The sequence below is a fragment of the Mytilus trossulus genome, chromosome 7 (genome assembly GCF_036588685.1).
Source record: "Mytilus trossulus isolate FHL-02 chromosome 7, PNRI_Mtr1.1.1.hap1, whole genome shotgun sequence".
Taxonomy (NCBI): domain Eukaryota; kingdom Metazoa; phylum Mollusca; class Bivalvia; order Mytilida; family Mytilidae; genus Mytilus; species Mytilus trossulus.
In genome coordinates, this window is record NC_086379.1 from 59,652,174 (window position 1) to 59,665,815 (window position 13,642).

The following is a 13,642-nucleotide window of genomic DNA, read 5'->3' on the forward strand; positions in this document are numbered from 1 at the left end:
TCCGCTTGATACTATCTTTTGATTGTAAGAAGCTTCTGTCCAAGGTTGGTAAAAATTTCAGGATAGTTGATGAATCGAATAAATGTTTTAAAAACTTTAACTGCAGACTGTATGTAATGTTAACTGGAAGAAAAATAAGTCCATTTATAAGTAAAATACAGATACACAGGTACAAAATATTAACAAAATTTCCTTTCTAGATACTAGCTTTTGATCATAAACAAGCTTCTGTCCAAGTTTGGTACAAATTTAAAATAGTATAAGAAAGTTAATTTTTTTTTAAATTAACCAGAGTGAATGTGTTGTTTCCTGGCAGAAAAACTAAGTCTATTTAAAAGTATAATACAGAAAAAATGGATTTTTTTTTTACAAAATTTACTTCTGGATACTATTATGTGATCATAAACAAGCTTCTGTCCAAGTTTGGTACAAACCCAGGATAGTTAAAGAAAGTTATTAAAATTTTAAAAACTTGAACCACAGAGTGAATGTAATGTTTCCCCGCAGAAAAACTAAGTCCATTTATAAGTAAAAAACAGAAAAAATGGAATTTTATTTTTGCAAACTTTACTTCTGGATACTATCTAATGATCATAAACAAGCTTCTGTCCAAGTTTGGTAGAAATCCAGTATAGTTTAAGAAAGTTATTCATATTTTAAAAACTTTAACCACAGAGTGAATGTAATGTTTCCCCGCAGAAAAACTAAGTCCATTTATAAATAAATTACAGAAAAAATGAAATTTTATTTTTACAAAATTTACTTCTGGATACTATCTAATGGTCATAAACAAGCTTCTGTCCAAGTTTGGTAGAAATCCAGTATAGTGTAAGAAAGTTATTCAAATTTTAAAAACTTTAACCACAGAGTGAATGTAATGTTTCCCCGCAGAAAAACTAAGTCCATTTATAAATAAATTACAGAAAAAATGGAATTTTATTTTTACAAAATTTACTTCTGGATACTATCTAATGATCATAAACAAGCTTCTGTCCAAGTTTGGTAGACATGCAGTATAGCTTAAGAAAGTTATTCAATTTTCAAAAACGTTATCCACAGAGTGAATATTTGTGGACGCCGCCGCAGACGACGACGACGACGGAATGTAGGATCGCTTAGTCTCGCTTTTTCGACTAAAGTCGAAGGCTCGACAATAAAGAAACAAGTCGGCAGGTAGAGGGGTACAGTTAATTCCCATTGGATGCCGACAGTCTGTTGAAAAACACGTCCTCCGAAAGTAATAAATATGTTTTCAATCAAGAAATCAAGCATCTTGATAATATCGGTTTCAGAGAATTTTTTGTTTGAATCAGAGTGATTCTTTACAAAGTAGGATTTATCCCTCCCTAAGACAAGATACTTGTATCTACGTTGGCCATTCTTTTTTATGAAGCAAAGTAATACCAACTCTTTCAATTTGTCTTTTAACATATATATAAAAAAATTTGTAAGGGTTCCGCGGAACCCAGTGTCTCGCCTATTTTTGCTGTAAATCGCAGGCTCAACAACAATGAGGAAAAAAATCAATAAAAATATTCCTCTTGTTACTATTTTATGATTGTAAGAAAATCTAAGTCCATTTCAAAGTAAATTACAGAAAAAAACAGAGTAATTTTTTTACAAACTTTACTTCTGGATACAATCTTATGATCATAAATAAGGTTATGTCCAAGCTTGGTACAAACCCAGGATAGTTTAAGAAAGTTATTTAAATTTTAAAAACTTTAACCACAGAGTGAATGTAATGGTTCCCTGCAGAAAAACTAAGTCCATTTAAAAGTTAAATATGGAAAATATGGATTAATATTTACAAAATTTACTTCTGGATACTATCTTATGATCATAAACAAGCTTCTGTCCAAGTTTGGTACAAACCCAGGATAGTTTGAGAAAGTTATTCAAATTCTAAAAACTTTAACCACAGAGTGAATGTTTTGTTTCCCCGCAGAAAAAACTAAGTCCATTTATAGTAAAATACGGAAAAAATGGAATTTTATTTTAACAAAATTTACTTCTGGATACTATCTAATGATCATAAACAAGCTTCTGTCAAAGTTTGGTAGAAATCCAGTATAGTTTAAGAAAGTTATTAAAATTTCAAAAACTTTAACCACAGAGTGAATATTTGTTGACACCGCCGACGACGCCGACGACGACGGAATGTAGACCGTGACGCAACGTTAGATATTGCTACCACTCCAAAAAATAGCGTTAAGTAAATATTTGACGGGAATTTTTTTATAGAAATGCTGAAATAAATATTTCAAATTATACATGAAAATAAAGATTGATTCTTAAATTTTCACATTATGATAGAAAAAGAATAAAAATATAATATTCATAGGCTAAGGAAGACACAGATTATCCGAAAAAAACGTCTACTTAGCGCTGTCCCATGTAACAAACTCGAAACATAAAACTCGAACAATTCGCGAAATGTGCACGCAACTCTTCGAAATATTGCATGAACATTCTATGACGGGATATATTTCAGTATTGGTTGACATGGCTGTCTCCATTTAAAATTTGCATACATATTTTCAAAAGAATATGATGTACGGAAATGTCCCATCGGAAATTTAATTTGGAAACTTAAAACATTGCAGTTCAAAAATAAAATTTTGACAAGATAATTTATTGAATTGTATGCACGATCGTTTTGTACTAAGTGTTTGCTCCCGAAATTCGAATTGAACAATAAATTGAGCTACATAATAAATTCAAAACAATAGATTTGCAATGTCTTGCGGAAATGTCCGAGTTCAACTTTCATGCCTTCACAAAAACTTTTACGGAAAAAAACCCGGAGATTTGATTTCGTGATGATTATTTTTCGGCCTTGATAACTATACCAATAAAAAGTACTTTTAAAGTTGAAGTTGGTACACAAAATAACATTAATATTACAGGGTTATCTATAAAAAATACGGATTAATGTAAATGTCTTGCAAGTTTGTCCGTTATCATAATTTGACGTCGCTACAAGCGTAATATGCTAGGGACGGCATGCACTGCGTGTGCCTTCCTCCACTAAATATAAATGTCCTGCTTTCAACAAAACGAAATGATGAACACATTACAAAAATACATATCTATAAGACTGTCAAAAAGTAAGAACACTTCAGTATCATAAGTATAAGCTATTGTGTGTCACTGCTTGTATAAAATCATACTCGGGTTGAATATATAATGCAGCAATATTCCTCTAAAAACACATAATTACTAACAGTAAAATTGAATATCCTATGTTAATTATAAAATCATTGGATTATCACGGCATTTATACATGTGTGTTATAATTTGCATTTACCCAAAAAGGAAAGCAGGAAGAATTAGATAAAGCACGTTTCCAATGTAACGTCATTTTTCTGTTACACTAAATGGTAGCAATATCTGACGTTGTATAAGGATCGCTTAGTCTCGCTTTTTCGACTAAAGTCGAAGGCTCGACAAAAACCATTTGTATGAATGCAAAGTAGACAACCTTCCATCAAAGACCAATATTACGTAGAAGTATTCAACTATAGGTAGCCTGGACATACGGCTTTTAACAATGAGCAAATCCCATGATGGCAAATCCAGCTATAAAACAGCCCCGGCATAACATATGTAAACAATTCAAACGGCCTGATTTATGTACAAAACAATTAAAGAAAACAATAACATACAGCAACAAAAGACAACCCCAGAGTGCATAACCGGCTCCAATCTTGAAATGTCATCTTGAGGACGTGTTGGTCTTTGTAATCATAGAATACAAATGTTAGATAAAGTAAAATATTGGGAAACACATACCTCTGCATTATAAAACTCATTTCGGCTGACGATTTATTATATATCAATCAAGGTAAATGCAAAAATGTGTTATTGCATGCACTTTGTTTTAGAATTTACAATACCGGACAGCTCATGCATAAAAAAAACCCCCATCAAAACCAAATATTAATTCATTATTTAATACAGAAGCTGTGTATTAATTAAATACGTAACGACATTTGTTCACAAACGGACGGACATGGTGATTGCAGCCATTTCTGGCATTGATTTTGGATATGATTTGGAATAGAACATAAACATATAAATTCTTTCAAAATTATTTCATTTACAAAAACAGTACAGTTTAAGCTTTTTTACATTTATACATTCTGACTGATTCCCGTATTTATTAATTCTGCTTATTTCCCCTGATACTTCCATACTGGTATCACTTGAATAATGAACAGTTGCCTCAAACTTAGCGTTTCCAGGTTTTGTTTCAACTACAAGTAGATACCTCGTATCTTGTTCATTGTTATAAATATAACTTCTGATTGAAAAGCGTTCTTCCATTGATTTATCGCGTTCGAAGTTAGATTTGACCTTGGATGCTTTTATGACATTGCTCAATACTAAATGGACACATATATCCGCATGACTTTGTAACAATTTATTTATTTTTTTGACAAGAGCAAAAGCCATTATCTGCACACGTTTGTTCTTCACGTCTATGTCTTCTGATGCATAGCACGGGCAATAATGTTCGGGGATGTCGGCATCATAACAACTTCGTGTTTCAGGAATTGGTTTAAACAAAGATATCCCTCTGGCATGTTTATCAACAGGTTCGCTATGATCAAAATTGCTCTTTATAACATCCTTAAGTGTTTCATGGACATCAAAAACTGTTGTCAGTCTTTCTGTATTTTTCAGCAAATTACTGTGAATTTGAGGATATCGTTGTTTTATATGTTTCGGAACGTATACAGTAAATATTGGCATTAATCCTGTAACTCTACCGATATTTGTGTTTTGAATTTCACTATAACGTGGACCGTGATCAGAAAAGAACACGAAAATTGCATTGTCTAGATTTCCAGTTTCGTGCATCCATTTTAAGAATTCAGCACTGTCTTTATCTGCAAGGTTATAAAAATTGATATAGTCATGACCAAGTTCAGTATTAAAAGACATGCCAAATTTTCGGCGGTTTTTATAAGCTTCAATATATCTTTTATAATAGTTTATAATAATTTTATGCTTAGGAGTATTTCCAATGCACAAATATGAAGAATCGCTAACCTTAATATTCTTATACTCCATAAAAAGCAATATTTTCCTTATATCTCGATTCTTTATAGGTTTTATTTTTTCTGCTGCGACAAAAAACGTATTAGTTAAATGATCCGTGGGTTGTCCATTAAAACCCTTGAAACACGATAATCGAGGATATTCCTCGCTGAACATTGTTACGTATCCATTCTGAGAGAAATTATTCCATATAAATGGTACCTCGACAAAGGTCTTTTTTACTTGTTCATATCTACCACCAGTGAGTAGCCCACCTAAGTTAGGCCAAGTATTATCGCCTACTTTTGTATAGCCATTAAAAGTGTATGCCTCTAAAACGTCTTCCAAGTATTTCATAGTCAACGGCATCGTTCTTTTCGCAATAAGACCAGATAGGGCATCAAATCCATAAAAATAAACACTCAGATTATTTTCCGTTTCGTTTTTAAACTTTTTGTTATTTGTAACACTTTTAAAATCGATGCCATACAGCAAACCATCGTAGACTTGCTTCCCGCCATTTGTACATACGGCATAAATAAAGTCTCCTGGGATATATATGGGTTCCGTACATCGAATCCCATTTCCTAACGTTATATTATCGTCATCAATACGAATAACTGGTTGACAAGTGCAATTCAAAAACTGGTACCCGCTGGAAATTTTTAATGATTGATTAACTCGAACTGTACCATCGTTGTCCATATACATAATAGGTTCACTCGATTCGCACTGTAAAGGGCTTACATCCCAGAAAAATTCAGATATCGATGAATCGAAATTATTAAATTTAGGAATAACACATGCACTTTTTACATCCATATTCTTATAATAGTGAAATACAGGTTTGTTAAATGCTACATTGAACCACAGTACCAGACCAAAACACATTATCCAAAACAAGACTCGTTGGTAACGACATTGGCCATACGAAAAATATCCACCAATATTTCGAATATTACGTATAAACGACATTATCAGTACTATGTTGCTGTGACTTCCACCTGAAAATAAATAAGTTCGAATTATCAAGTAGTATTTTATGTATAATTGACAGTTATTAATGATATTCACATAATTGGAAGAAATATAGGCATGTCCGAACGCCTTTATAAAAACGGCATTTAAAAGCAATATATAATACAAGAGTGCACACGCTGAAATGTCTCGCCTTCTATATTAATCATTTATATTATGTTGATAGTCCTAAACATAAAGCTTTAATGAAACTGTCACATAAACTTAACATGAACCAAGATAACTAAACATTGACCAATGAACAATGCCAGGCAGACATGTACAGCTAACAATTCTTCCATACAACAAATATAGTTGACATATTGCTTATAGTTTAAGAAAAACAAACCAAAACACAAAAAGTCAACACTGAGCAATGAACCGTGAAAATGAGGTCAAGGTCAAATAAAACCTGCGGTACTGACATATAGATCATAAAATATTTCCATACACCAAATGTAGTTGATTTATGGCATATAGTATTAGATAAAAACACCAAATCTCAAAATCTTTACTTTGACCACTGAACCATGAAAATGAGGTCAAGGTCAGATGTCAACGCCCGCTAGATATGTAAACCTTACAATCATTCCATACAACAATTATAGTAGACCTATTGCATAGAGTATGAAAAAAACCCACCAAAACACAAAAATCAAACTATGACCACTGAACCATTAAAATGAGGTCAAGGTCAGCGGACACCTGTCAGTTGGACATGTACACCTAACAGTCCTACCTTACACCGAATATACTAGACCTATTGCTTATAGTATCTCAGATATGGACTTGACCACCAAAACTTAACCTTGTTCACTGATCCATGAAATAAGGTCGAGGTCAAGTGAAAACTACCTGACAGGCATGAGGACCTTGCAAGGTACGCACATACCAAATACAGTTATCCTATTACTTATAATAAGAGAGAATTTAACATAAAAAAATACCTTTTTTTTCAAATGGTCACTGAACCATGGACATGTGACTGACGGGAACTTCGTAACATTAGGCATCTATATACCAAGTATGAAGCATCCAGGTCTTCCACCTTCTAAAATATATTTAGCTTTAAAGGAGTTAGCTAACATCGACGCCGCCGCCGGATCACTATCCATATGTCGAGCTTTCTGTAACTAAAGTTGCAGGCTCGACAACTAGCATTTTTACATAACAATGACCTTGAGGTCAGTCCGATGTATTGAAACCGTCTAGATTAGTTTTGGGTTTGTAACCAATCCCAGGCTATAAAAACATGATAAATACGCACACATAAATGAGTGCAAAATTAACATTCCTTATCGTTTGACATAAATTGATCGCTTCGATGAATACTGATAAAAACATTTTTGTTGTGACAACATAAATTAATAATATGAAAATGTTTTGTAGTTAAATATATGTATATACATTTAAGTAAAAAATCATTTATAATATCAATGCACACGTACCGAAAAATTGTGTTAAAGCATGCGGAAGAATATATCAAAGATATGGTGAAATTGAATTTCCTGTCATTTATTAATCACCACGCACGAACTTGTCCCCGAAAAAATATTCATCTGTACATTAACCTCAGTTTCAGGTAAAAATATATGTATTTTTTTCTGAGACAAGTGCTTTTGAGCATCCACAAGAACTTGTTGTCATCCGATGTTCAGTACTTCAGTACTTTGATTTAAATTTTAAGGAAAACTGACTTAAACACAAAAAAAATAACACTGAGCAATGAACCTTGAAAATGAGGTCAAGGTCAAATGAAACCTACGCGACTGACAAATAGATCACTAAGTATTTCCATACACCAAATATAGTTGACATATTGCATATAGTATGAGATAAAAATACCAAAACTCAAAACTTAATTTGACCACTAAACCATGGTAAAGGTAGTTGATATGTTTGCGATTTGTGGTATTCCCTGTGTTACCACAAACCGTTTCTTGTTTTTTTTATATTATTGCTACTAGTTGTATTACTTCAAGTACAGCTTTTTTCCATTCACAGTTGTACTGTGGAACTCATTCCCACAAAACGTCATCAGTTTTAACTCCCTGGATCAATTTAAAATGCTGATCCAGAGTCAGTTTATTTAGATTTCCAACCTGTTTGTAAATAATGTAAATGCGTTATTTTTGTATTGTTTTTGGACAAAATTATTTTTGAATTATTGCACTCATTAGTTATTATATTTTATTAAGTGTCTGTTTGCGATGCGCCGACGTATAGTCATCAATGTGCTGATGGATCGTCGTATGATGTAGATGTAGATGTAGATACCGCGACTATCGGATTTCTATAAAGTTTGAAATATCTGCCACTGGACGTTAAGCAAGCTAACAAGTATTATAATCCGCATAAGTTATTGATGGTTGGTAATGATGCTTTTCATAAATCTTGAGGATTTTTCGATAAAAAAAATAAATTTTTTTAGAAATGCCCGGGTCATTCGGAGAATGATAAACCTTAGTGGAAACGTTTTTAACTTTCACCTAATTATAAACGTTTTCCCCAAATAAGCACTTGAAAGAAAACAGATAAAGAAAGGTATTGGGTTACATGGCCATGACAAACGACTGGTGTCGTGTTCGAGTTCAATGATAATTTTAGTAATATTGATTTCACAATGTGTTTGTTGTAGATACTAGTTTAGATGCCAAATTATAAATACAATACCAATTCAAGTACACATGTACATATTATTTTTTTGACGTGTTATGAATGAGCTTTACAGTACGAAAACAATGATCGTGAACACAGTCTATCGTTCATCTTTCAACAATTATCAATTTGAAAATTAATAGTATTTAATTATTAATGCTTCATTCAGATGACCGGAATGACACATATATCCGAAAAGTTCAGTAAATAGGATGATATGAAATGCTTGTTTATTTTTAAATACTGACTAGAGACATATTCTCATGGTCTCTGCACAAGCTCGTCGTCACTGAATCAGAATGTTACACTTTTGATTTCGTGATCGTTGACCTATTATCAATTAGCCATAATTCAAAAAAATAAAACGGATGGAGTGGCCTTGCAATAAAGTTCGCTTGTATAGAGTCGCGTCGGAGGTATAGTTACTACTAGCAAGGAATTGTATATTTAAAATTAAAATATACAATTCCTTGCTACTAGTCTATTACAAAAGTGACCAATCTCTGTGTTTTAGGATTTTTAGTAGTCTCAGCTGAACCCCATTCTATATTTCTAACACCACAATAACCCGAGACTCCTGTAATACATGTCTCAAACAAAAACTAATAAGAGCAATGCACTTACCTTGATCAAATATATAATTTGGAGAGAAAAATATATTTTATTTTATTTTCCAATAGTCGATTTGTCCTAATTCCATATTTTCTCATACATTTTTGTTAGCCTTGTTACAGAAAAGAAAAAAAACCGCACCATGCTCGATCCACATTACAGTCTTCAACTGTGAAATGTTAGAACATATTATTCATGTTCTAACATTACACATATACCAAGTCATGCGAATCGATATTTGACATTCAAATACCCGGGGTATAAAAATTAATACAACAACCAATAAACAGAGTGGTTATATATAAATAAACAATTGATTTTTCAAGACGATTTAAAGGTTAAAAATTTAGACCACTTGCATTTAAAGCTATACAAAAGTGGTTGACCTATATCGTTTTAAAAATAATTCATTGTAAACCTACCCAGCTACATCGCAAACAAACACACGCGTGGGATTTAACTGTGAATAGTGAGTTATTGATCACCTTTTAATGTGTGTACTTGTGTAATAGATAATTCGTTAACTCATTATTATATTAAAAGTCTTATAAGAAGAAATAAATAATTAATGGATGACATACTTAAACGGTTTTACCTTTTATTTTTTTCTAATTTTGACAATGATTATACATACGCTTCTAAACCTGAAATCCGTTTAAATTAAATAAAAGAAATGAAAAATGAACATCGTCAAGTTGAAATATATGAATTAATTACAAGTGCGTCAAGGATTTATATAGAGTATACTGGCGCATTACGTTTGCGCGAATCCGTCCTACGTTTGCGCGACAAAACGCATTATGATTGCGCGAAATGCATCTGTTGAAAAGTCACGCAGTACGTTTGAGCGGATAAATTATTCAACAAAGTTAAAGTCTTCTTCTTTTGTTACAAAAACCATCAACGTACTGATGTTAACTTTCCGGCGCATGCCTGGTTAATGTTTTCAAAATAACTTTGTGAATAATTTTTGTCAAAACATAAATTAACAAATATTTCTTGTTCAAAATTGTTGTTTTTGGTCACATATTTTTCAATTTTTACAATTTTTCTTTGTTTTTAATTTATACACTTTTTATTTAGTTTTAAATATTACATTTTTTATTTTTATTTTTTTGGTATAAGATAAAAACAAGAGTATCTGTTTATTTCAGATGAGGGTAAGTATCAAGGAGCACATCGTGTGTGAGTGCATCCTTGAAGTTTTCTGTAGTAGTGTTTTGAGTAATTTCAGCAGAAAGTTTGTTCCAGTCTCTGATGGTTTGACAGAAAAAAGAAAATTTTTAGCTGTCTTTATTGCATTGAATTTGTCTGTAGGAGTCTTTATTGGTGGATCTTGTATTTGACTGACTCTGTTGTAATACTTTATGCGATGGAATTGCTATATTTTCATTTACAATTTTGTGGAACATTATAAGCCTTGTTCGTAGTCGGCGTTCTTGTAAGGTTTGCCATTTCATGGTGTCTAGCATCTCACCTTGCTGCCCGTCTTTGAACTTTTTCAAGTGATCTTATATTTTCATTAGTAAATGGGTCCCATACAGTACAACAGTATTCTAACTTTGGTCTTATAAGTGTTTGGTACGCTCTTTCTTTACGGTAATTGTTTGTGATTGGACTTCTGATTAAACCTAAGGATTTATTTGCTTTTGCAGCAGTTTGTTGGATGTGGGTGTTCCATTTTAGGTCTGCTGAGATGGTGATACCTAAGTATTTTGCATGTTTTACAGTTTCTAAGATGTGTCCATACATGTTATAATAAAAGTGTATGGGATTTCTTTTTGTTGTTATATTCATGATGTTACACTTGTCTGGATGAAAAGACATAAGCCAATCTTTTCCCCATTGTATGGCAGCTTCTAGGTCTTCTTGAAGCTTGAGGCAGTCATTTTGAATTTAATTTGTCTGTATATTATACTGTCATCTGCAAAGAGTCTGATTTTGCTATGTTGGATGTAATCTGGGAGGTCATTATGTAAATTAGAAATAGTATTGGTCCTAGAACTGTACCCTGTGGGACTCCTGATGAGACTGGTATTTTTGAAGATGACATGTTTTCTAAAAGTACTGTTTGTGTTCTGTTTGAAAGAAAGGAATCTACCCAGTTAATGATTTGATCTGATATGCTAAAGTATTTCATTTTGTATAGTAATCTTTTGTGTGGTACCTTGTCGAAAGCTTTAGCAAAATCCATAATTATAAGATCTGTTTGTATGTTCTTGTCGTTGTTCTGGAATAGTTCATGTATCAGTGAGATGATTTGTGATTCACATGATCGTTTTGCCCTAAATCCATGTTGTAATTCATAAAGATTGTGTTTGTTTCTAAGTGATTCATCATGCTGCTTGCAAAGATATGTTCGAGTAGTTTGCAAGCTATGCATGTTAAGGATATAAGCCAATAGTTGCCTGGGTTGTGTTTATCCCCCTTTTTGAATACAGGTGTGACATTTGCGTGGTTCCAGTCAGATTGTAATTTGCCTGTTTGTAGTGATCTTGTTAATATTAAAGTGAGGATATCTGTACATATTTCGATGTTTTGTTTTAGTACTTTGCCTGCGATGGTGTCAGGACCAGTTGCTTTATTTGGGTTTATGTTTTTGATTAGCTTGTAAACACCATCTCTAGATATTCTAATGGGTTCCATTATAGGGTGTTTACTAGGACCTTTGTCCGGGATGTTATTGTTTGCTTCAGATGTAAAAGCAGACTGAAATTGTTTATTGAGTATATTTGCTTTCTCAGATGGACTTGAATGCAGTGTAACTTCACTTCGCAGAGGAGCTATGCCAGTGTTTTCGTTTTTCTGGCTTTTAATATAGGTGTACAGTTTTTTAGGTACATTATTAAAGCATGATTGATCTGGCTCCTTTATTTCAATATCGAAAATCATATTTTCTATGTATTGCCAGTAAGAGTTTCTCATTTCTTTCTGGAGCTGGGTTTTGATTTCTTGTTATTGTTTTTTATACTTGGGATTTTTCTTTTTCTTTTTACAAGTCATAAGAAATGAGTGACCGGTGAAAAAAAATGTTCTTCTAATTCTTGAACCAATGCATACAAACATCATTAACTTAGTCTTCTGTGCATGAATTTATCAGTTTTTTTTCGCATAATCGTCAATTGTTTTTCAATCGGTCAGTGTTGTGAAAATATGGCAGCCTGTTATTAAAGTTCGTGTTTTGAAGCCGAAGTTTTACGATTGTCACCTGTTTGTCAACAATCGACAAAAAATCAACAAAAAAGCATGGAAATTGAGCACGTGTTTAACATGTATTAAAATTCAGATAATAGTTTATTTTAAGGACATCCATGCGTATTGTGATAACCGGATTTTTACGAGATGGGTCACACTGAGGTCACCTTGCATACGGAAAATATGTCGGGGGAATAACTTCCTGGAAGGAAACAATTAAAATAAAGTAAACTTCTTCTAAATATGAATAAATTAAAGAATTTTCTTCAGAAAAAAGTACAAGTACATAAGTTTAATAACGAAACCTATCCATTTAGTTATAAAAAAAAACATGCATTTGAGGTTTCTTATGACCAGAGGCAGATTTAGGGGGCGGCCAGGGGCCCCCCTTTTTGGGAAAAAATTTAGTTGCTTATATAGGGAATCTATAGGTAGGTTAAAATTTGAAAAAAAATATAGGCAGGACAGGAGTTTTGAGTAAAAAAAAAAGGCAGGATGTGACACTTGCAAAATAAAAGTCAGGATGACAATTTATGTAAAAAAAGTCAGGATAAACTAAAAAAAAAAGAAAAGCAGGACCGGATAGAGTGAAAAATAAAAAAGCAGGACAGAGATTACAACTAAAAAAAAATGCAGGACATCATTTTTCATCCTAGTCCCCCCATAAAAAATCAAATGGTAGCTCCCTTAGTCGGACTATCGAGTATGAGAATGTCTTTTGTCAGATGTTAAACAGCAACTTATTTCTTTGGCCTAACAACTAACTCTTAATACCATACATTTCTGTGCTGGTCATATATAAATATAATAAACATGATAACAGAAGAACAGACGAGTCCTGAAACTGAACTCCAGATGATTTCAAATTCGAGCGACATATGTCACATTTACTCTCTGTTACTCGAAGCATCACAGACGATTGCATTGAGTGTGTAGGTAACGATAATATCTTTAGTCAGTAGCTTGCTTGCTAGCTGAACTGGGAAGTCATTATTAGGTTAGGTGAACTTCCCTCCTTTAAGAGTAGACTAGTCCGACAGATAACCAATCTATCTGTCTGTAGGACTAGGCTACCTCGAAAAGAGGGTAGTATACCTGTAACCTAATAATGACC

The 13,642-nt window shown here is 32.8% G+C and overlaps 1 protein-coding gene across 2 annotated transcripts; it reads right to left on the reverse strand.

Annotated features, from left to right (window-relative positions):
• Window positions 1-3,940: 3,940 nt before the first annotated feature.
• On the reverse strand, window positions 3,941-9,793 carry LOC134725442 (uncharacterized). Of its 2 annotated transcripts, none has more exons than XM_063589257.1 (2): window positions 9,756-9,793; window positions 3,941-6,050 (listed from the first exon to the last, which is right to left on the reverse strand). In XM_063589257.1, exon 2 carries the CDS (start codon window positions 6,019-6,021, stop codon window positions 4,099-4,101), a length of 1,923 nt encoding a protein of 640 aa, XP_063445327.1. In that variant the 5' UTR covers window positions 6,022-6,050; window positions 9,756-9,793; the 3' UTR covers window positions 3,941-4,098. The 2 variants fall into 2 exon arrangements, with proteins under 2 accessions (XP_063445327.1, XP_063445326.1); XM_063589256.1 differs by lacking the exon at window positions 9,756-9,793 and adding an exon at window positions 9,475-9,619.
• Window positions 9,794-13,642: the final 3,849 nt, after the last annotated feature.